This window comes from Delphinus delphis, chromosome 9 (genome assembly GCF_949987515.2).
Source record: "Delphinus delphis chromosome 9, mDelDel1.2, whole genome shotgun sequence".
Taxonomy (NCBI): Eukaryota; Metazoa; Chordata; class Mammalia; order Artiodactyla; family Delphinidae; genus Delphinus; species Delphinus delphis.
This window is the reverse complement of record NC_082691.1, coordinates 17,904,036-17,926,884: the sequence shown is the minus strand read 5'-3', so window position 1 is coordinate 17,926,884 and position 22,849 is coordinate 17,904,036. Positions and strand designations below refer to the sequence as shown.

General features: G+C 39.3%; 1 protein-coding gene across 1 annotated transcript in view; it reads left to right on the top strand.

Moving 5' to 3' along the window:
* Nucleotides 1–22,849, top strand: part of PRKAR2B (protein kinase cAMP-dependent type II regulatory subunit beta) — a 111,129-nt gene extending 88,280 nt beyond the window's left edge. Inside the window, exons 6-11 of the mRNA XM_060020261.1 lie at nt 2,074–2,227; nt 6,863–6,964; nt 8,374–8,448; nt 17,958–18,023; nt 18,152–18,290; nt 20,698–22,849. Coding sequence (XP_059876244.1) covers nt 2,074–2,227; nt 6,863–6,964; nt 8,374–8,448; nt 17,958–18,023; nt 18,152–18,290; nt 20,698–20,831 — 670 coding nt within the window. The 3' untranslated portion in view covers nt 20,832–22,849. The remainder of the gene's footprint in view (nt 1–2,073; nt 2,228–6,862; nt 6,965–8,373; nt 8,449–17,957; nt 18,024–18,151; nt 18,291–20,697) is intronic.

Here is a 22,849-nt window from a genome sequence, read left to right as displayed (position 1 = left end):
GAAATTCTCTCAGCTGTTTAATCGTATTGAATTGTAGGGGTCTATGCGAACCCCAAAGGTAGTACAGGAATAATTTTCTTTTAGTAGGTATTTTGACTATAAAAACGCCTTACGTTTGTATATAGCACCTTCCCTTTTCAGTTAGATCCTCGTCACCCTTTCGACAGATGACAATTTTCAGGCCCACAGAAGTGATGCGAGTCGGCGAAGGTCACCCAGATGATGAGTGTGGAGCAGACCCAGCATCTGGGTCTCTTGGCCACTGTGTGTGCTCTTTTCGTGGCTCTGCCCTGCCCAGGGCTTCATGTTCTCAGGGGAGAAATCTATATGAAAATGCAGCACACGGTATTTTAGCAGATTTTTAGACTGATAAGATTTCAACTGGACTAGTAGCTCACTGTACTTCTCGTCAACACGTTTGTTGTGTATTTTATCCTATTCAAAGTAGAAAACATAGAAAACAGTTTTCGTGCAAACGTGTAAAGAGTATAAATAGAAAAATTAATCTGTACTTGAAAAATAACTATTCATGAAACAAATTCTGGAGGGTATCCCTGAAATAGCCATTCTAGCGGTGAATTATATTAAAAACCAGTTATTCTTATTCATGAATATCTTTTGTCTCTAATATCTTATGTGTTTGCTTTTGTGGTATCTTTACTATTCATAATCCTTTCTTAACCTTAAAAGCACTCCCTGTTTTGTCTTTGCTAGAGTTTAGCCAACAAAATAAAGCCAAAGAATTTCTCCTGTCTGCCCTCCCAGGTGTTTCAGCAAGCCTTGAAACCGTGTTCTCTGATAAGATACAGTACGTGGAAAACCAGTTCTCCACAAGAATGCAGTTTCCAGAAATATAGGGTCTGGATAATATGCAGCGCAGTGACTGTTTTACTTGCCTAGAAGAAGAAACCCAATTAAAAGATAAGCACAGAAAGACTATAAAAAGACCAGGATCAGATATTTAGCCTGAATTTCTACCACTTTTAGATTGTGGGGTCAGTCTAACATGAAGGGCCAGATGGTATAAAGAGCCAGAGCGTAAATTTTGCAGGCTTTCTGGGCCATGAGGTCTATGTTGCAGCTACTCAACTCTGCTGTCATAGCACAAGTCAGCTACAGAGAATGCAGAAACCGCCGGTGTGTTTGTCTTTCCAATAAAACTTGATTTACAGAAGCAGGCAGCCAGTCTTGGGCCTCAGCTTGCCGGCCCCTCCTGTAGATTATAAAGGACCCTGTAAGTACTGTACAGCAGTGTCTGACCAGGTTGTTAGAGCTATATTCTTTATAAAAATTATTTTCTTCTGCTCTCAAAAGTAATACATATTCATTTTAGAAACGAAAACTCTTTAATTACACAGTGAATGTCCCTAGAATCCTCCCCAATTCTTATACTCAGAGGTCACTGCAGTCAGCAGACTCACACACATTCCTTCAGGTGGTTGTCTTGGCATATTGCATTTGGTTGCAGTCTTAGTTATATTTTTATCATTTATTTCAATACCTTAAATATTTGTTGTTTAGTCTCATTTGCCCCAGACGATGAGACAACAGACACATGGATGGGCCTTACCCTCGTCCCGTGGATGCTCTCTTCTTCCTGCTTGTCCGGAACTGGTGGTGTCTTTTTCACATATTGATGCCCTTTTATTCCTTGTTGTCATTAGAGGGGAAAGGAAACTAAGAGCCCATCCTCAGCTGCCACCCTTGGGTGTGTCCTACATCTCAGGGAGGACCCCTGTTGCCTTACTGTGCCTGCGGAAGGCTCCCAGTGCACCCAGCCAGCTGCTTCCTGCTTCTCCCCGATGTAAAGACCTCTTCCAGGATGTAGAAGAAGCTGGGGGCAGTGGCGGATCTGGGAGGAAACTGAATGGCTGGGCCAGGGCACTATTCACCCTTCTAGACATTTAAATTTTAACTGGGTGAATGTGTTATGATGTCCCAGCAATAAGACTAAGCAATAAATGATTTTTTTTTTTAAAAAAGAATGAGGTTGTATTTCCCAGGGCTCATGTTTCATCGTGATGAGATTTTACTTGAATTACTTTTACGTCTTCTTTTTCACATGTGCAACAGAGGAACATTTGATATCTACGTGAAATGTGATGGTGTTGGAAGGTGTGTTGGCAACTATGACAATCGTGGGAGTTTTGGCGAACTGGCCTTAATGTACAATACGCCCAGAGCAGCTACAATCACTGCTACCTCTCCCGGTGCTCTGTGGGGCTTGGTGAGTGAAGTATTTATTTGACCTGAATGTCATTTGTAAAAATCATTATGACAGAAGCCAGGTGGCTACAGTATTTTAGTTCTAATAGGTAGATTTATTTGGGATCATCATCAGTCATCAGGGAATTTATTAAGCAACTACTAGATGCTGAACTCTTGGACACTAGGACTGTGCTGAGTTAAATCTTCATGTTCTTTTCCCAAATTGAGTCAGGAGTTTAACCTACTGGCCGTGGGAAAGACACTCAGATCCAAAATGTTCCTCTTTTACTCACTCTTAAAAACCAACCAGCCACACAAAGGCTTCAGTGCTCTTTTTTCAGATAGCTGTCTGTGGTAAATATCATCATCTGTGGTTCCCAGAGTGTGGGCCCCTGACCTGTAGCCTCTCTATCACCTGGGAACTTGCTAGAAATGCAAATTGACGCCCCACTTACTGATTCAGGCCCGTCGACTCAGAAACTCTGGCGATGGGACCCAGCAGTCTTTATTTGAGCAAGCCCACTGGGTGATTCTCATGCCTGCTTGAGAAACCACTATGAACTGAGTCTCTCCGCGCTGTGTAAATGGATTGGTAACAACTTTGCATTGCCAAGCGGCCGTGTGGAGAAAAAATACGTGGTGCCTGTGCTTCTCACGTGGATGCACATCGGAATTTCTTGGAGGTGTTAAAAAAGAAAATTCTCTTACCTAGGCCCTACCACAGACAAACTTAATCAGACTCTCAGGGTTGGGACTCTCAGACCTGGGCTTTTAAAGAAAATTTCTTAATGGTGCTGTTTCTACAAGACTTAAAAGTTGGTTTAAAGACATTTGGGGGACTTCCCTGGCAGTCCAGTGGCCAAGACTCCATGCTGCCAGTGCAGAGGGCCCGGGTTCAATCCCTGGTCGGGGAACCAGATGCTGCATGCCACAACTAAGAGTTCGCATGCTGCAACTAAAGACCCCCGCACGCCGCAACTAAAGATCCCACATGCTGCAACGAAGATCCCATGTGCCGCAACTAAGACCCGGCACAGCCAAGTAAATAAATATTAAAAAAAAAAAAATTGGGGTTGGGGGGGAGGGAGATTCTTTTCATAGATGATCTTAGGATGCAGAGTAGCCGACCCAAGTCAAGCTGATGCTGGACTGTGTTTAATCTGGTGCTTAGGGATCACCTGGGAATCCAGTTAAAATGCAGATTCCGATTCACCGGGTCTGGGATGAGGCCTGTGATTCTGCATTTCTCACCAGCTCCCAGCAGACACCAGTGGCTGCCGGTGCCCAGAACACACTTTAAACAGCCCTGATTTAAAGGGAGTGTTGTCAATACTTGTATTTCCTTTTAAAATTGTTGAAAACATCCCATCCTATAGTTTTGACATGCGTTTACTCGGTTATTTCTCTCAAATCCTTTTGTGGAAGGAGACGAGGTTGAAGTAACAGGAAGTTTGCTAACAATCTCCTTCCCAAGGACTGTAGCTTCAGAGAAGTTACACATTATTCAGTCACCACTCAGCCTTTGACTCCGCCGTGGATCCAACTGATAAAAATAGCTCTTGATCAGAGAAACGACATATTGTGCATTTCTTCTTATTAGACCCAGGCAGTTGCTGTTTACTTATTCAAAACGTGATGAGTCACTTTTTAAGTGGTGGAAGCAAAATTGGAATTGTTTCCGGTAGAAGGGAGCTGAAGTGTCTTAAGGGTTATCAAAGACTGGAATACCCAAAGCCAGCAAAATAAACACTCCAAACTCGAGCGGACTTGGCCCCTAGGAAGCATTTGCCTGCCCTCACAGCCTCGGGTCTCTGTCTCTTTCATTAAGGAAGGTATCATTTAAAATTTAATCATCCTGATAGGGTTGCCAGCCAGGGTCAGACTGTCACATGGTAAGGAAGGCTTCTCCCTGCAGGTCCTTGGAACAAGGTCACACACTTAGCGGGTTGGCCCTTTGAATACTGAAAGTTCTCAGCCCTGGAAGGTACCTTAAACTAGGGACAAAGGCCCACCATTTCCCAGTGCGTGTGATACTTACGTTCTCAGGTAGGATTAAGCATTTTCAGAGATTTTTTTACTAATCTGTACATGTTTCAAGCTTTGTGAAAGTGGGCAGTTTGTGATGATCACCTTGGGGATGTGCCTAAGTGCAGTAGGTGTTTTTAAAAAATTATAATAATATAATCAATTAATACTTCGAACCTGCTTTCTTAGCAGCTCGCCTAACTAACCCCCTTTCAGCAAAAGCTGAGTAGAAAAGAGATTTTGCTTTTAAGACCAACAGGTTGGAGCTCTGCCACATAAGTGCAGGTGTAAAGATAAGCAAATCTCAAGAGAAAAGTCCTTTGTAGAATAGTCTTAACTTTGTAAATAAGACTAGGTCACTGTTAGCCTTGGGGGATCAACTGATCTATAAGACCATGCTGGTGATTCAGAGGGGCAATGATTGATTGAAATGACTAGAATGAAAACATTTGAAATGGGACTTTGTGGATTTTATTTATATGTCACAGTGGGTGTGAAGAGGTGGGCCACTAATAGAAAATTTTTCCTGAGATGTGTAGCTCATTACGGTTAATTTCTAAATTGCTAACCTATTTCTAGTCTTCTCCGTTTTGCAGTAAACTCTGTTCATAAAATGGTGTTGCATCTGGTTCCCGGACCTGATTATTTATCTGAATCACTCGGGGAGCTTTTACGAAATACAGATTATTGTAGAGTCCTATATGCAGAGATTTTGAGTCATTAAAGTCTGGGATGTTAGAATAAACCTTTTTTTAAAAAAACACAACAGCTGATTCTGATGCAGAACCAGACTTGGAAATTATTTCAATATTTTTACTAATCATCTTGAAATTTTTTCTCTTTTAAAAAAAATGATTAAGAGTACAAGTCCAAATTACAGCCCTTCTAAAATTGTAGTAAACTAAATTGGAGAACAGGATGTTTAATTACCTAGAGACTTACATCCTCACTGGTATTTTTCTCCATCGTATGAGTTCATTTAAATTGAGCCCTAATGTGTTGGCATAGTAATTTACTAATTAAAGAACATATCCCAATTAATTTTATTTTATATTAAGATGGTATAGTTATCAGTGTATGCCGAAGTAACATAATTCTAGGGGCTCTTAACTGAGAACTAAAATAACGTTTTGTAGGAATTTTTAAAATATAAGATTTGTAGGAAAACCATTTTTTGAGCCGTTACCTTTAAAGTTTTCTCTAGTTCCTTAATTCATTGTGGTATCTTTGAGGTTAAGTAGTATAAACATAGGGACATTTTAGAATGATGAGCATGATAAACACTGGAATCAGAATCTACTCAAGAAAGTTGTAGTTTTTCTGTGCACCTTTTTAAAAAGGTGACAGAAACCCTAAAGTCAATAATTTTTCAGCATCTCTTTACATTGTACTTTCATGATTTAAAACCATTTTCTAATACTGGTTTTCATGTATTTTTTACCGCAACCCACAAGAAGCACATTAGGAAATGTCACCACCAGTGTATGTGTGTGTGTGCCTTTGTGTATAACTGAAATAAATATATAACTCAACACTTTACTAAAAGGGATGCACACTCAGATTTCCTATTCTGTTTTTTTTTTTTATATATAAAAATGCTGGTCATGGGTGAAGGGAGTCAAAAGGTACAAATTTCCAGTTATAAATACATCCTGGGGATGTAATGTACAGCAGGATGACTACAGTTAATAATACTGTATTGTATATTTGAAAGTTGCTATGTGAGTATATCTTAAAAGTTTTCATCATAAGAAAAAAAATTCTGTAACTATGTGAGGTGACGGATGTTAACTAGACTTATTGTGGTGATCATTTCACAGTATGTACAAATGTTGAATCATTATGTTGTATGCCTGAAACTAATATAATGTCGTATGCCAGTTATACCTCAAAAACAATGCTAGTCGTGTCCCACCGAATTGTAACACTCCAGGGCTGTTATCTATAGCAAAAGAACTCAGTGCTAGTTTGAACTCATAGAAACGGAGTAGGATGGTGGTTGCCAGGGCCTGGGGTGGGGGGCGGTGCAGTTATAAAGTGAATAAGTTCTGAGGATCCAGTGTACAAATGATGATTATGGTTAACAATATTGTGTTACATACTTGGAAGCTGCTAATAGAGTACATCTTAAACGTTGTCACCACAAAAAAGAAGTGGTAATTATGTGAGGTGATAGAGGTGTTAACTAACCCTACTGTGGTAATCATTTAACAATATATATCAAATCAACATGTTGTGTACCTTAAACTTCCACAATATTCTGTAGGTCAATTATATCTCAAAAAGCTGGGGGTGGAAAACGAGCAAGGAGCTGGTATATTTTTTAAATGGTGCGACAGCGCCACCTAGTGGGTGTAGCCCGCCAGTTACATGTTGGTCAGATCTCTGTTCTGAATAAAAAGTAAACTTGCTTTCTTTAAAAAACATGAATATGGTTCTATATTTTTGCTTAAAGAAATAAAATCTGAAATGAGTCATATTAGAAGGATAGTAATGTTAATTTTCTACTTCAGAATCTTCAATTATTGTTTGTTCCTTACAGGGAATAAAATGAAACTATTTCTTCAAAATTTCTTTCTCCATAAAGTCTACCTTTTAACTATCTTTGTATTTGATATTCTGCCTTTAGGACAGGGTAACCTTCAGGAGGATAATTGTAAAAAATAATGCCAAAAAGAGAAAAATGTATGAAAGCTTTATTGAGTCACTGCCATTTCTTAAATCTTTGGAAGTAAGTATATGTTTGTGCTTTTATTTTATTTTGCTTTAAAAGATTCTGTTTTGTTAGAAATACTTAGTTCTGTAGAAGGTTTCTTTGAATAATAATCTATCCATATTTTCATTTGAAAAGATTACAGTGTTTTTATAGCTTAGTATCTCTTTTACTGCCTGTAACTGCATTTGTTTTGTCATTTACAAGTAATAGACCCCTAGGAGCATCTATAGCAGATTTACGTGTGGTCTCTATCTAAAAGCAGACTTAAACTAATCACCTAAATGTAGGCAAGAGCCTTTATAGGAAGAGGTCATCTAAATACAGAATGTCCTCACTGGCCTCTCCTTCTTTATTCCTTTCCTCCTTTCCTCTTAAAACTGACAGTCTAAGGTCTCTCTTTTTTCAGGCTACACTTATTCACACGGTGAACTTGGCAAATCCCCTGGCTTTAAATGTCTATTATGGTGATGCTTCTTAAAATTGACATCACCGGGCAAGGCCCTGCCCTTGAACACTAGGCTCATTTATCTAACTGCATAGTCAACATTTCTTCTGGGATGTCTAAAAGACATCTCAGACCTAACACATCCCAAACCTTCTTCCCTCTCTTCCCCACCTTAGCGAAAGCAATGCCATCCTTCTAGCATCTCAGCCAGAATCCTTGGGGTTGATGGACCAGTGTGCTAACATGTCTCTTTGTTGGCTTGTCAGTATCCACCGAGTAGCAAGCAATTCGGGCCACATTTCAGAACGCATATTGGGCAGCTGATCTTCTCCAGCAGTAGATATCTTTAAATAAAAATAGGTCAGGGGTTGGAACTTCAAATGCCTTTAGAGCTAGGTACATAAAAAGAAGAAATGGTAAACTTGAAAACATGTGCTCCATCTAAAGAAGCAGCTGCTAGTCCGCCAGAGTTTATTTTTTGCTGCATGGAAATAAGGGCTGAGTGTTGCTGAATGCCCGGATTCTTCAAGAGAAGCTGGAAATTTAAGTTTTTATGAAAAACTTGTTTAAAATGCTGGCAGTTAATATAACACACACATGCGCACACACAAACCCACACACGGCTCAATTTATTTGGCCTATAGGCTACCATTTTTAAACCCCAGAAATAGTTACGATTACCTACCTGATTAGTCTGTTTAATATAGTTGTCCCTGTGTTTCCACAGGGATTGGTTCCAGGACCACCCCGGTGGATACCAAAATCTACGGATGCTCAAGTCCCTCACACTGGTCCCTCCTTAGCCCTCGGGTTCCACATTTGTGGATACAGAGGGCCCACCGTATATTTATTGAAAGAAATCTGCATATAAGTGGACCTGCACGGTTCAAACCCATTTATATTATCAAATACAAGAGTAATTATATTATTAAATACAAATACAGTATTATCAAGGGTATTATCTTTTTTTCCTTTATAGGTTTCTGAGCGCCTGAAAGTGGTAGATGTGATAGGCACCAAAGTATACAACGATGGAGAACAAATCATTGCTCAGGTATAATACTTTTTATGGATTCAGTTTGGGGTTATTTTCCAAAAGACTCTTATACACTGTAAGTCTTGATAAAATTTTCATGTGTGTCTATAATTAGTATGTAGTGATGGGTTAAATGAATATTCTATCAAATGACCTGTTAAAAATGGTTTAATTTACAGCCATGAAGCTATTTTGAGTATTTTTATTTTTGTAACTAACTCTTAATGAATATGTATTAAATCATCAAATGGATTTCTGCATAATTTTATATTTGTACCTGACATGAAGGTCACATGTATAAAGAATGCCATTTATAAGAGGAAAACAAATGGTAATCACTCCATGAGATTTATTAATAAGGACCCAGAATGTGCCTCGGAAGATGTAGAAGTTTGCACAATCGGTTCATTGGCAAAACTTCCTGAGGCTGCTTCCTGATGAAATAAACCAAGAAGGGAACACGCTGCACCATGTACTGTACTGGCTTCCAGGCGCTACAGGCACTAAGGGGGCCAGCATGCTCTTTAACCTCTAATGCTTTTCTAAGATCCCATTGGAACCAGAAGCAATACATACGTATCTTGGTTAGAACAGACCTACCAAGAAGTAGGATTTATGAAGACAGTTAAAGTTTACAGATAAAGCATACCAACGATAGTACCTTATTTCCTAGTTACAGTTTTGAAACATTGATTGCATGATTTAAACAGATTTTTAATAAATTCTGTAATTTTTGTATCACAATATTACCCTGTATTGTAATCTTTATCTGAAATATTGTCTCTTTCGATATATGTGAAACAAGATTCAAAGTGTGTGAGGCTGAGAAAAGAGTAATTATTTTATTTTATATTATTATTTTTTAACATCTTTATTGGAGTATAATTGCTTTACAATGGTGTGTTAGTTTCTGCTTTATTACAAAGTGAGTTGGCTATATATATAACCCCATATCTCCTCTCTCTTGTGTCTCCCTTCCACCCTCCCTATCCCACCCCTCTGGGTGGTCACAAAGCACCGAGCTGATCTCCCTGTGCTATGCGGCTGCTTCCCACTAGCTATCTATTTTACGTTTGGTAGTGTATATATGTCCATGACACTCTCTCACTTTGTCCCAGCTTACCCTTCCCCCTCCCTGTGTCCTCAAGTCCATTCTCTACGTCTGCCTCTTTATTCCTGTCCTGCCCCTAGGTTCGTCAGAACCTTTTTTTTTTTTTAGATGCCATATACATGTGTTAGCATACGGTATTTGTTTTTCTCTTTCTGACGTACTTCACTCTGTATGACAGACTTCAGGTCCATCCACCTCACTACAAATAACTCAATTTCATTCCTTTTTATGGCTGAGTAATATTCCGTTGTCTATATGTGCCACATCTTCTTTATCCATTCATCTGTCGATGGACACATAGGTTGCTTCCATGTCCTGGCTATTGTAAATAGAGTTGCAATGAATATTGTGGTACATGACTCTCTTTGAATTATGGTTTTATCAAGGTATATGCCCAGGAGTGGGATTGCGGGGTCGTATGGTAGTTCTATTTTTAGTTTTTTAAAGAACCTCCATACTGTTCTCCATAGTGGCTGTATCAATTTACATTCCCACCAACAGTGCAGGAGGGTTCCCTTTTTTCCACACCCTCTCTAGCATTGTTTTTACATTTTTTGATGATGGCCATTCTGACTGGTGTGAGGTGATACCTCATTGTAGTTTTGATTTGCATTTCTCTAATGATTAGTGATGTTGAGCATCCTTTCAAGACTTTGTTGGCAATCTGTATATCATCTTTGGATAAATATCTGTTTAGGTCTTCTGCCCATTTTTGGATTCGGTTGTTTGTTTTTTTGATGTTGAGCTGCATGAGCTGCTTGTAAGTTTTGGAGATTAATCCTTTGTCAGTTGCTTCATTTGCACCTATTTTCTCCCATTCTGAGTGTTGTCTTTTCCTCTTGTTTATGGTTTCCTTTGCTGTGCAAAAACTTTTAAGTTTCATTAGGTCCCATTTGTTTATTTTTGTTTTTATTTCCATTTGTCTAGGAGGTGGGTCTAAAAGGATCTTGCTGTGATTTATGTCATAGGATCTTCTGCCTGTGTTTTCCCCTAAGAGTTTTATAGTGTCTGGCCTTAATTTAGGTCTTTAATCCATTTTGAGTTTATTTTTGTGTATGGTGTTAGGGAGTGTTCTAATTTCATTCTTTTACATGTAGCTGTCCAGTTTTCCCAGCACCACTTATTGAAGAGGCTGTCTTTTCTCCATTGTATATTCTTGCCTCCTTTATCAAAGATAAGGTGACCATATGTGTGTGGGTTTATCTCTGGGCTTTCTGTCCTGTTCCACTGATCTATATTTGTTTTTTGTGCCAGGACCACACAGCCTTCATTACTGTAGCTTTGTAGTATAGTCTGAAGTCAGGGAGCCTGATTCCTCCAGCTGCGTTTTTCTTTCTCAAGACTGCTTTGGCTATTCAGGATCTTTTGTGTTTCCATACAAATTGTGAAATTTTTTGTTCTAGTTTTCTGAAAAATGCCATTGGTAGTTTGATAGGGATTGCGTTGAATCTGTAGATTGCTTTGGGTAATATAGTCACTTTCACAGTGTTGATTCTTCCAATCCAAGAACATGGTATATCTCTCCATCTGTTTGTATCATCTTTAATTTCTTTCATCAGTGTCTTATAGTGTTCTGCATACAGGTCTTTTGTCTCCTTAGGTAGGTTTATTCCTAGGTATTTTATTCTTTTTGCTGCAGTGGTAAATGGGAGTGTTTCCTTAATTTCTCTTTCAGATTTTTCATCATTTGTGTATAGGAATGCAAGAGATTTCTGGGCATTAATTTTGTATCCTGCTACTTTACCAAATTCATTGATTAGCTCTAGAAGTTTTCTGGTAGCCTCTTTAGGATTCTCTGTGTATAGTATCATGTCACCTGCAAACAGTGACAGCTTTACTTCTTCTTTTCCAATTTGGATTCCTTTTATTTCTTTTTCATCTCTGATTGCTGTGGCTAAAGCTTCCAAAACTATGTCGAATAATAATGGTGAGAGTGGACAACTTTGTCTTGTTCCTGATCTTAGAGGAAATGCTTTCAGTTTTTTACCATTGAGAACGATGTTGGCTGTGGGTTTGTCATATATGGCCTTTATTGTGTTGAGGTAAGTTCCCTCTAAGCCACTTTCTGGAGGGTTTTTATCATAAATGGGTGTTGAATTTTGTCGAAAGCTTTTTCTGCATCTATTGAGATGATCATGTGGTTTTCCTCCTTCAATTTGTTAATATGTTTTATCACATTGATTGATTTGCATATATTGAAGAATCCTTGCATTCCTGGGATAAGCTGCACTTGATCATGGTGTGTGATCTTTTTGACGTGCTGTTGGATTCTGTTTGCTAGTATTTTGTTGAGGATTTTTGCATCTATGTTCATCAGTGATATTGGCCTGTAGTTTTCTTCCTTTGTGACATCTTTGTCTGGTTTTGGTATCAGGGTGATGGTGGCCTCGTAGAATGAGTTTGGGAGTGTTCCTCCCTCTGCTATATTTTGGAAGAGTTTGAGAAGGATAGGTGTTAGCTCTTCTGTAAATGTTTGATAGAATTTGCCTGTGAAGCCGTCTGGTCCTGGGCTTTTGTTTGTTGGAAGATTTTTAATCACAGTCTCAATTTCAGTGCTTCTGATTGGTCTGTTTATATTTTCTATTTCTTCCTGATTCAGTCTCGGAAGGTTGTGCATTTCTAAGAATTTGTCCATTTCTTCCAGGCTGTCCATTTTATTGGCATATAGTTGCTTGCAGTAATCTCTCGGGATCCTTTGTATTTCTGCAGTGTCAGCTGTTACTTCTCCTTTTTGATTTCTAATTCTATTGATTTGAGTCTTCTCCCTTTTTTTTAAAGATGAGTCTGACTAATGGTTTATCAATTTTGTTTATCTTCTCAAAGAACCAGCTTTTAGTTTTACTGATCTTTGCTATCGTTTCCTTTATTTCTTTTACATTTACTTCTGATCTGATCTTTATGATTTCTTTCCTTCTGCTAACTTTGGGGGGTTTGTTCGTCTTTCTCTACTCGCTTTAGGTGTAAGTTTAGGTTGTTTATTTGAGATGTTTCTTGAGGTAGGATTGTATTGCTATAAACTTCCCTCTTAGAACTGCTTTTGCTGCATCCCATAGGTTTTGGGTCATCGTGTTTTCATTGTTATTTGTTTCTAGGTATTTTTTGATTTCTTCGGTGATCTCTTGGTTATTAAGTAGTATATTGTTTAGCCTCCATGTGTTTGTACTTTTTACAGATTTTTTTCGTGTAATTGACATCTCTAGTCTCATAGCATTGTGGTCGGGAAAGATACTTTATACGGTTTCAATTTTCTTAAATTTACCAAGGATTGATTTGTGACCCAAGATATGATCTGTCCTGGAGAATGTTCCGTAAGCACTTGAATAGAAAATATATTCTGTTGTTTTTGGATGGAATGTCCTATAAATGTCATTTAAGTCCATCTTGTCTAATGTGTCATTTAAAGCTTGTGTTTCCTTATTTATTTTCATTTTGTATGATCTGTTCATTGGTGAAAGTGGGGTGTTAAAGTCCCCTACTATGATTGTTTTACTGTCGATTTCCCCTTTTATGGCTGTTAGCTTTTGCCTTACGTATTGAGGTGCTCCTATGTTGGGTGCATAAATATTTGTAATTGTTATATCTTCTTCTTGGATTGATCCCTTGATCATTATGTAGTGTCCTTCTTTGTCTCTTGTAATAGTCTTTAAAGTCTATTTTGTCTGATATGAGAATTGCTCGTCCAGCTTTCTTTTGATTTACACTTTCATGGAATATCTCTTCCGTCCCCTCACTTTCAGTCTGTATGTGTCCCTAGGTCTGCCGTGGGTCTCTTGTAGACAGCATATATACAGGTCTTGTTTTTCTATGCATTCAGCCAGTCTGTGTCTTTTGGTTGGAGCATTTAATCCATTTACATTTAAGGTAGTTATCGATATGTATGTTCCTATTACCATTTTCTTAATTGTTTTGGGTTTGTTATTGTAGGTCTTTTCCTTCTCTTGTGTTTCCTGCCTAGAGAAGTTCCTTTAGCACTTGTTGTAAAGCTGGTTTGGTGGTGCTGAAATCTCAGCTTTTGCTTGTCTGCACAGGTTTTAATTTCTCTGTCGAATCTGAATGAGATCCTTGCTGGGTAGAGTAATCTTGGTTGTAGGTTTTTCCCTTTCGTCACTTTAAATATGTCCTGTCACTCCCTTCTGGCTTGCAGAGTTTGTGCTGAAAGATCAGCTGTTAACCTTATGGGGATCCCATTGTATGTTATTTGTTGTTTTTCCCTTGCTGCTTTTAATATTTTTTCTTTGTATTTAATTTTTGGCAGTTTGATTAATATGTGTCTTGGCGTGTTCATCCTTGGATTTATCCTGTATGGGACTCTCTGTGCTTCCTGGACTTGATTGACTATTTCCTTTCCCATATTCGGGAAGTTTTCAAGTATAATCTCTTCTAATATTTTCTCAGTCCCTTTGTTTTTGTCTTCTTTTTCTGGGACCCCTATAATTCGAACGTTGGTGCATTTAATGTTGTCCCAGACGTCTCTGAGACTGTCCTCAATATTTTTCATTCTTTTTTCTTCATTCTGCTCTGTGGTAGTTATTTGCACTATTTTATCTTTCAGGTCACTTATCCGTTCTTCTGCCTCAGTTATTCTGCTGTTGATCCCTCCTAGAGAATTTTTAATTTCATTTATTGTGTTGTTCATCATTGCTTGTTTGCTCTTTAGTTCTTCTAGGTCCTTGTTAAACGTTTCTTGTATTTTCTCCATTCTATTTCCAAGATTTTGGATCATCTTTACTATCATTACTCTGAGTTCTTTTTCAGGTAGACTGTCTATTTCCTCTTCATTTGTTAGGTCTGGTGGGTTTTTACTTTGCTCCTTCATCTGCTGCGTTTTTCTCTTTCTTCTCATTTTGCTTAACTTACTGTGTTTGAGGTCTCCTTTTCGCAGGCTGCACGTTCGTAGTTCCTGTTGTTTTTGGTGTCTGCTCCCAGTGGCTAAGGTTGGTTCAGTGGGTTGTGTAGTCTTCCTGGTGGAGGGGAGTGGTCCCTTTCTTCTGGTGGATGAGGCTGGATCTTGTCTTTCTGGTGGGCAGGACCACGTCTGGTGGTGTGTTTTGGGGTGTCTGTGACCTGATTATGATTTTAGGCAGCCTCTCTGCTAATGGGTGGGGTTGTTTTCCTGTCTTGCTCGTTGTTTGGCATAGGGTGTCCAGTACTGCATCTTGCTGGTTGTTGAGTGGAGCTGGGTCTTAATGTTGAGATGGAGATCTCTGGGAGAGCTTTTGCCATTTGATATTACGTGGAGCTGGGAGGTCTATGGTGGACCAATGCCCTGAACTCGGCTCTCCCATCTCAGAGGCACAGGCCTGACACCCAGCCGGAGCACTAAGACCCTGTCAGCCACACGGCTCAGAAGAAAAGGGAGAAATAAAGAAAGGGATAAAGAAAAAATAATAATAAAATAAAGTTATTAAAGTAAAAAGTAAAAACAAATATTAAGAATAAAAAAATTAAAAAGTAATAAGGAAAAGAAAAAGGAAAGAAAGCAACCAAACCAAAAAAAAATCTACCAATGATAACAAGCCCTAAATAAAAACTATACCAAAAAAAAAAAAAAAAAGGGACAGCCAGAACCCTAGGAGAAAGGGTAAAAGCAAAGCTATACAGACAAAATCACACAAAGAAGCATACACATACATGCTCACAAAAGGAGAAAAAGGGAAAAAATATATATACCTATATATTATAAAAAAAAAGGAAAGAGAACAACCAAATCAATAAACAACTCTACCAGTGATAATAAACTCTAAATACTAAACTGCGATAAACGTAAAACCAGAAGCAAATTAGATGCAGAAAGCAAACCCCACGTCTACAGTTGCTCCCAAAGTCCACCTCCTCAATTTGGGATGATTGGTTGTCTATTCATGTATTCCACAGATGCAGGGTACATCAAGTTGATTGTGGAGCTTTAATCCGCTGCTTCTGAGGCTGCTGGGAGAGATTTCCCTTTCTCTTCTTTGTTCGCACAGCTCCTGGGGTTCAGCTTTGGATTTGGCCCCTCCTCTGCGTGTAGGTCGCCGGAGGGCGTCTGCTCCCGCTCAGACAGGATGGGGTTAAAGGAGCAGCTGATTCGGTGGCTCTGGCTCACTCAGGCCGGGGGGAGGGAGGGGTATGGAGCGCACGGCGAGCCTGTGGCGGCAGAGGCCGGCGTGACGTTGCACCAGCCTGAGGCGCACCATGCGTTCTCCCGGGGAAGTTGTCCCTGGATCCCGGGACCCTGGCAGTGGCAGGCTTCACAGGCTCCTGGAAGGGGGGTGTGGATAGTGACCTGTGCTCACACACAGGCTTCTTGGTGGCGGCAGCAGGAGCCTTAGCGTCTCATGCCCATCTCTGGGGTCCACGCTTTTAGCCCCGGCTCACGCCCGTGTCTGGGGCTCGTTCAGGCGGTGCTCTGAATCCCCTCTCCTCACACACCCTGAAACAATGGTCTCTTGCCTCTTTGGCAGCTCTAGACTTTTCCCCGGACTCCCTCCTGGCTAGCCGTGGCGCACTAGCCCCCTTAATAAGGCTGTGTTCATGCCATCAACCCCAGTCCTCTCCCTGGGTCTGACCAAAGCCCGAGCCTCAGCTCCCAGCCCCGCCCGGCCCAGCGGGTGAGCAGACAAGCCTCTCGGGCTGGTGAGTGCCGGTCGGCACCAATCCTCTGTGTGGGAATCTCTCCGCTTTACCCTCCGCACCCGTTGCTGTGCTCTCCTCCGTAGCTCCGAAGCTTCCCCCCACCCACCCCCCCGTCTCTGCCAGTGAAGGGGCTTCTTAGTGTGTGGAAACCTTTCCTCCTTCACAGCTCCCTCCCACTGGTGCAGGTCCCGTCCCTATTCTTTTGTCTCTGTTTTTTCTGTTTTCTTTTGCCCGACCCAGGTACCAGGGGGAGTTTCTTGCCTTTGGGCAAGTCTGAGGTCTTCTGCCAGCGTTCAGTAGGGGTTCTGTAGGAGTTGTTCCACATGTAGATGTATTTCTGATGTATTTGTGGGGAGGAAGGTGATCTGCACGTCTTACTCCTCTGCCATCTTGAAGGTCTCTCAAGAGTAATTATTTTAGAAGGCAAATAAACAAGTAAATCAATCAATCCTCCCACACTTCCCACATACATACAGATTAGCGCAGTCAGAGATTGGGACGACATAGAGACAAATTAGAGAACAAGGCTGAGGGTCTACGATATAAATTGAAAAACCGCAAAGTATAGAGCACTTTTGAAATGATTTTTTCAGATTACTTTGAAATAATTACAGGTTCACAGGAAGCTGCAAAAAGTCCCACGAACTCTTCACCCAGTTTCTCCCAGTGCATCTTGCATCGCTAGTGCAATATCAAACCTAGGAACGTGACATTGGCACAACCTACAGGACTTAATTCATTAGTTTTACATGCCATTTGAGCACGTTTTGAAAGCAAAATTACATGGCTGTCGATAGACCTATTATGATTTAAGGTACTTGAAAATTTAACATGAAGCTCTTATGAAAACCTGATATAAAGGTAAGGGAAAGGAGATATGTATACTATACTTAGAATTTATTAAAGGTATCTTTAGATACTAGTTGTCTTTTAAGCATTTGTAAACATACAGATCTGCACTATAGTATAATATAATCGAGACTCAACATTCCTTGTGATATAATCTGATACCGTATTTCTTGAATTGTACTAAAGAGTTTTGAAATACCTCAGTTTCTCCAGAATCACTTTGAGAGGCTTAGGGAGGTCAGTATCTGCGATCTTCTGTAATTATACTACTGTACTTAGTTCAGAAGGCATCCTTGGAAGTCAAGGCAGTTTGTTTAAAATCCAAAACGAGAATATGGCTATGTGTAGTTAGAAATGGCAACACTTCCTTTTAGAAATCTTTTTGGGGCCTTGAGGTGGCTTGTCGGTAAACTGGCATCTAGAGCTTGGTCCCCAGCCAGATGCAGGACAAACATCTGGGCCCACACATACTGCTCCCTAAGCAGTCTGCTTGCTTCCTTCTGTTTGGGAGTCGCTGGCTTATCTTGGGTCGCCATGCTGATGCTTGTAGATTAGGACCCACAGAGTGGCACATTTTAGCATGGGAGCAGCTGACAGAGGCAATGCTGCTGGGAAACGGTGCTAGCATTTCTAACTATGTATGTGCTTTATCCAGGCTGCAGTTCAGGCAAAATTCTTACCTCAGTGTTGTTGGCCATATTTTCTTGGCTAGTTTTAGCAGAAATACCGTGCTAGATAGTATATCATTTCAGATAATTTTTTACAAACGAAGTTGTTACAATGTAATTGTCGATCTTAACGTCTCAACTTAGAAGGGGACATAGCCTGCTCCTGTGGGGTTTCACCTTGCAGGCAAATCATGGTGGGATTGATTTCAGGGGTGTGACGGGCGCCGGGATTGCCGTCAGCTAAACTTGCATTTTCACCCTCAGTTTTTGTTTTATTCTGATAGGGAGACTTGGCTGATTCTTTTTTCATTGTAGAATCTGGAGAAGTGAAAATTACCATGAAAAGGAAGGTAAGTCCTAAAAATCCATGAAATATGAGCAAGAAACATAATAGATTTTCCTTCTGATGTTTAGACTAAGGTTAACTTTTACTTTTCTTAAGCTGAGTCAAAGTTAATACTTTCCATCACCTTGTCAGGGTAAGTCAGAGGCGGAGGAGAACGGTGCAGTAGAAATCGCTCGGTGCTCTCGGGGACAGTACTTTGGAGAACTTGCTCTGGTAACTAACAAGCCCCGAGCTGCTTCCGCACACGCCATCGGGACCGTCAAATGTTTAGGTAGGACTCACGCAGCCCTGGGCATGCTTACCCTGGTTGAAATCATTCTGTCTGCATTGTACGTATTCATGTTGTACAGATTATCTTACTGGGTTCACAAGTTTTATGGTCCCCACAAAATACAACAAGTTTAGGATTCATTGCATTATAAAGTCGATTTGTAGAAGCCAACATTTTTCCTTTAAAATTTTTCACACACTTATAATTTTGTGTTCTTTTTTATAGGCATGAAATAACATTTTAATATGTCGTTAAAATAAGAATCCTGAGTACCAAGTTTTATATCGAATTTTTTAAATAAACAACATACACTGTGTTCCTCAAAAAAGGAAGGCTCAAACAGCATTTTTATAAGGTACACTAAGCTTTGAAGGGCAAGCTGGAATGTCTGTAAGAATACTTACTCGTCTTGTACTAGGAATCAAAGGTTCAAGCTTGTCGGAGCACAATAAAATCTTGTTCAGCTGTTTATTACTTCTGTGTACCACACAGCAGCTCAGCAGAAATGCCATCTTCAGCTGGAAGACATCTATATATAGCTGAGATTTTATATATGAGACATAACTTAGTTTAATAATGAAAAATATAGTTCAGGAGATATCAGTACAGGTGACATTTTCTCTCTTTTTTAAAAGATTTATTTTTATTATTTATTTATTTTTATTTGTTTTTGGCTGTGTCGGGTCTTAGTTGTGGTGCATGGGTTCTTCGTTGCGGCACGCGGGATCTTTCGTTGCGACGCTCAGGTGTCTCTCTAGTTGTGGCGTGTGGGTTTTCTCTTCTCTGGTTGTGGTGCATGGGTTCCAGAGCGTGTGGGCTCTGTAGTTTGCAGCACGGGGGCTCTAGTTGAGGCGCGTGAGCTCAGTAGCTGTGGTGTGCGGGCTTAGTTGCCCCGTGGCTTGTGGGATCTTAGGTCCCTGACCAGGGATGGAACCTGCATTCCCTGCATTGTAAGGCGGATTCTTTACCACTGAACCACCAGGGAAGTCCCTAGGTGACATTTTCTTCAAGGAAATGATTCAGAAGTAATTAGCCACTCTGTGCTCTTCATCCACAGTTCAGTAGCATAAATTTAGCTTCGATGTTCTTAAGATTTGCAAATATCCTCAGAATTTTCTTAGAGAATTGACTTTTTCAAAGGTTTTAAATAATATAATATTAATCAAGGGTTATAGTTGGATGAAAAAGAAGACAATTAGAAGCTGACAGGTAATTTCCCTGAGTAGAGGTATTAGACAGTAGGAGTAAAGGCGATGTGAGTGAAATCCCATTAATTTTTTTCTATAATAAATTATTATATTCACATTAAATTTGAGAAATACAGAAAAGGTAGGAAAAAGTAAGAGTCACCCAATACCGCCACCACCCAGCAATTTCCACGTCCTATTATAATTCCTTCTCATCTTTTTTATTTGTATGGGTTTTCTGTTTTAAAACAGTTTTGTAAACTGCTTTTTTCATCCGTTATAGCTTAGGCATTTTCTCATATTTATTACATCAAACTGTAACATTAGGTAAATATACACATTATGAATTATTTAATCATTCCCCACTGTTAAATAATTTGGGGAGTTTTGGCTCCATTTTGGGGGGTCGGGGAGAGCTTTTTTGTGTGGGTGTATGCAGAGACTACTTTTCCACATATAGGACTTTTCCTGAGAAATGCTTTTTGGAAGTGGGTTTTCTTTTTATCGTTTTTGTTAAATATTGCCAGATCACTTTTATTTGTACTTATTTACATGTACCAGCAGTACAACAATGTTTTTTCACTCTATTGTCAACATTGCCTTTTTTACTTCTGCCAATTTGAGAGGCAAAAAATAAAGTACTTTAATTTGTATTTGTATGATAGTATGATCATATTTTCACGTGTATATTATAAATTCAGTTTTAGAAAATGCTCGAGATAGGCAAGCTAAGCGACATAGAGCACATACTTACACAGTGGCTAAAATCATTATTTTGGCTGCCGTTTTGAACTGACCATAGTGTAAAAGAATAAAAATCATAAAAGGTAACATTTGGATTCTTCACAACATAGCATCGTAAACCCTGAGAAGGGAAAACGAGATAGAAAGCACTCCCTTGCTGCCCTTGAGTTCATATTACTAAGGTGGTGACATCAAAACTAGTTTATTTTTAAAATTCCAAGGTCTTGACATAAGAGTCCCTCATTCTTTTAACCTGGATCAGGAACCACCAATAGGACATCATATTGCCAAGGGACACTGGCTGCTTCCTTTCCGAAGTGGAATGTTTTTATCTTTATGCCTTCTTCTTGTATCTGATATTTATCTAAAAATGCCATTGCGTCATTGACATATGCGGAATAGATGCCATAAATGACTTAGAAATTCTGCAGATTTGCAAAGAATGTTATTTTTCTTTTATTCTCCCCTCTTCTTAGCCATGGATGTGCAAGCATTTGAAAGGCTTTTGGGACCTTGCATGGAGATTATGAAAAGGAACATCGCTACCTATGAAGAACAATTAGTTGCCCTGTTTGGAACAAACATGGATATTGTTGAACCCACTGCATGAAGCAAAAGTATGGAGCAAGAAGACCTATAGTGACAAAATTACACAGTAGTGGTTAGTCCACTGAGAATGTGTTTGTGTAGATGCCAAGCATTTTCTGTGATTTCAGGTTTTTTCCTTTTTTTACATTTACAGTGTATCAGTAAACAGAGTAGTGATTCAATAGTCAATAGGCTTTAACATCACTTTCTAAAAGAGTAGATCAAAACAATATTGACCTACTGATAAAATGACTTTCTACTCCACAAAATTATGATTTGACTGAAAGGTTTATTCAGATGATTATAATATACTGAAAGTATCTGTGTTTAAGAAGATAATTAAAGGATGTTGTCATAGGCAATGTGTGTTCATTTTGACTCACTCAGATTGATATGTTATGACTACGCCCATGTAAGAGGGAACTTGGCAGTGAATCATGCTATACAGCATGGCATCACATTCTTTTTACAACTCACTATATATAGTACGTACAATTTAGTAATGTTTGTTTTCGAGTTTTTCTGGCTTGGTAAGTTATGTACTGGCCTTGGCCTATTGGTGAAATGGTATAAAACATCATATGCAATTTTAAGACCTTTTCTATTTTTGCAATAAAGTACCTTTTGACTTCTTTGGCATAATGTCAGTAACCTACATATTCCAGTGGTTTTAAGGACAGGCAGTTTAATCATTACAATAATAGGGAAGACTCTTTTTAGGTGAAAGGTCATTATTTTTCTCATAAAGCATCTATCTATGCTTCCTTTTTCCATTTTGCAGTTCTCTGTATTTGTTATCTTTAAAAATTTGAGTTTGACATTTAATGTCACAATTTTTTTTTTTTTTTTTTTTTTGCGGTATGCGGGCCTCTCACTGTTGTGGCCTCTCCCGTTGCGGAGCACAGGCTCCGGACGCGCAGGCTCAGCGGCCATGGCTCACGGGCCCAGCCGCTCCGCGGCATGTGGGATCTTCCCGGACCGGGGCACGAACCCGTGTCCCCTGCATCGGCAGGCAGACTCTCAACCACTGCACCGCCAGGGAATCCCTGTCACAAATATTTTTAAATGCTCTTTAAACTTATGTGTTGTCTTCTGAAAGCCTAAGATCTTATATATGCTAAAAAAAACAGTCTCCTATACCAAAAATATTTGGGGTCCTTATCAACATGCGCTTAAGATAGCTCTGTGTTCTTCACTAGATGTACATAATACAATCCTTTTCAGACATCTGCTCCCAGGGGTTTCCTCCAAGGTGGGAGAAATAAATTTTTATAAGTAAAACATATATAAACATAAAAGGAATTTCTGTCCATTCCATATATACCATTAGGCCTTGCCACTTGCTTTAATGTAGACTCTCAAAAGTGCAGAATGAACTCAACTGAACAGATTTTTGTTGACAATTGACATGATTATTCTGCTACATAAAATGAATTTAATTATGTTCAACCAAAGGAATATATTCTTACATGATTTCTAGGCCTACATGACCCCAACGTCTAGAGAGATTAATTCTAACCAGTTGTTCCCTTTTAAATGAGCAATTTCATTTTGGGAAACATGTTTCAAAGAAATATATACATGGGTAAAAAGATTCTGTGGCTAGTGTGGTCTTACTAGAGAATGTTTATGGTCTTGCTTGTATAATGAAAACGTGGTTAAAATATGTTAATCAGATATGTATATATAAGAAGTATGTAAAGTATACCTTCAGCCACATTTTAGAACAGTTTTAACAATTTTGCAAACTTTCCCGCAGGAAGAGAGCTTACTACATGAAGAGGGAGGACTTGTTTTCTATTTCAGATTTTAAAAGCCATGTCTGCTAAACAAAAAACACAAAGAACCCCAAATTCCTCGTTCATCATTCTGTATTCTCAATTTTATTCACTTTTTCAGGTTACCTGTTTTGTTGCATAAGCTGATTGTTAACTACAAATGCCTGTTTAATAAAGAACTCTGACCAAGGCTGTAAATGCCAGTTACATTATTTTCAGTATTGTTGGTTATATTTAAAATTTCCTTATAATAAAGCACACT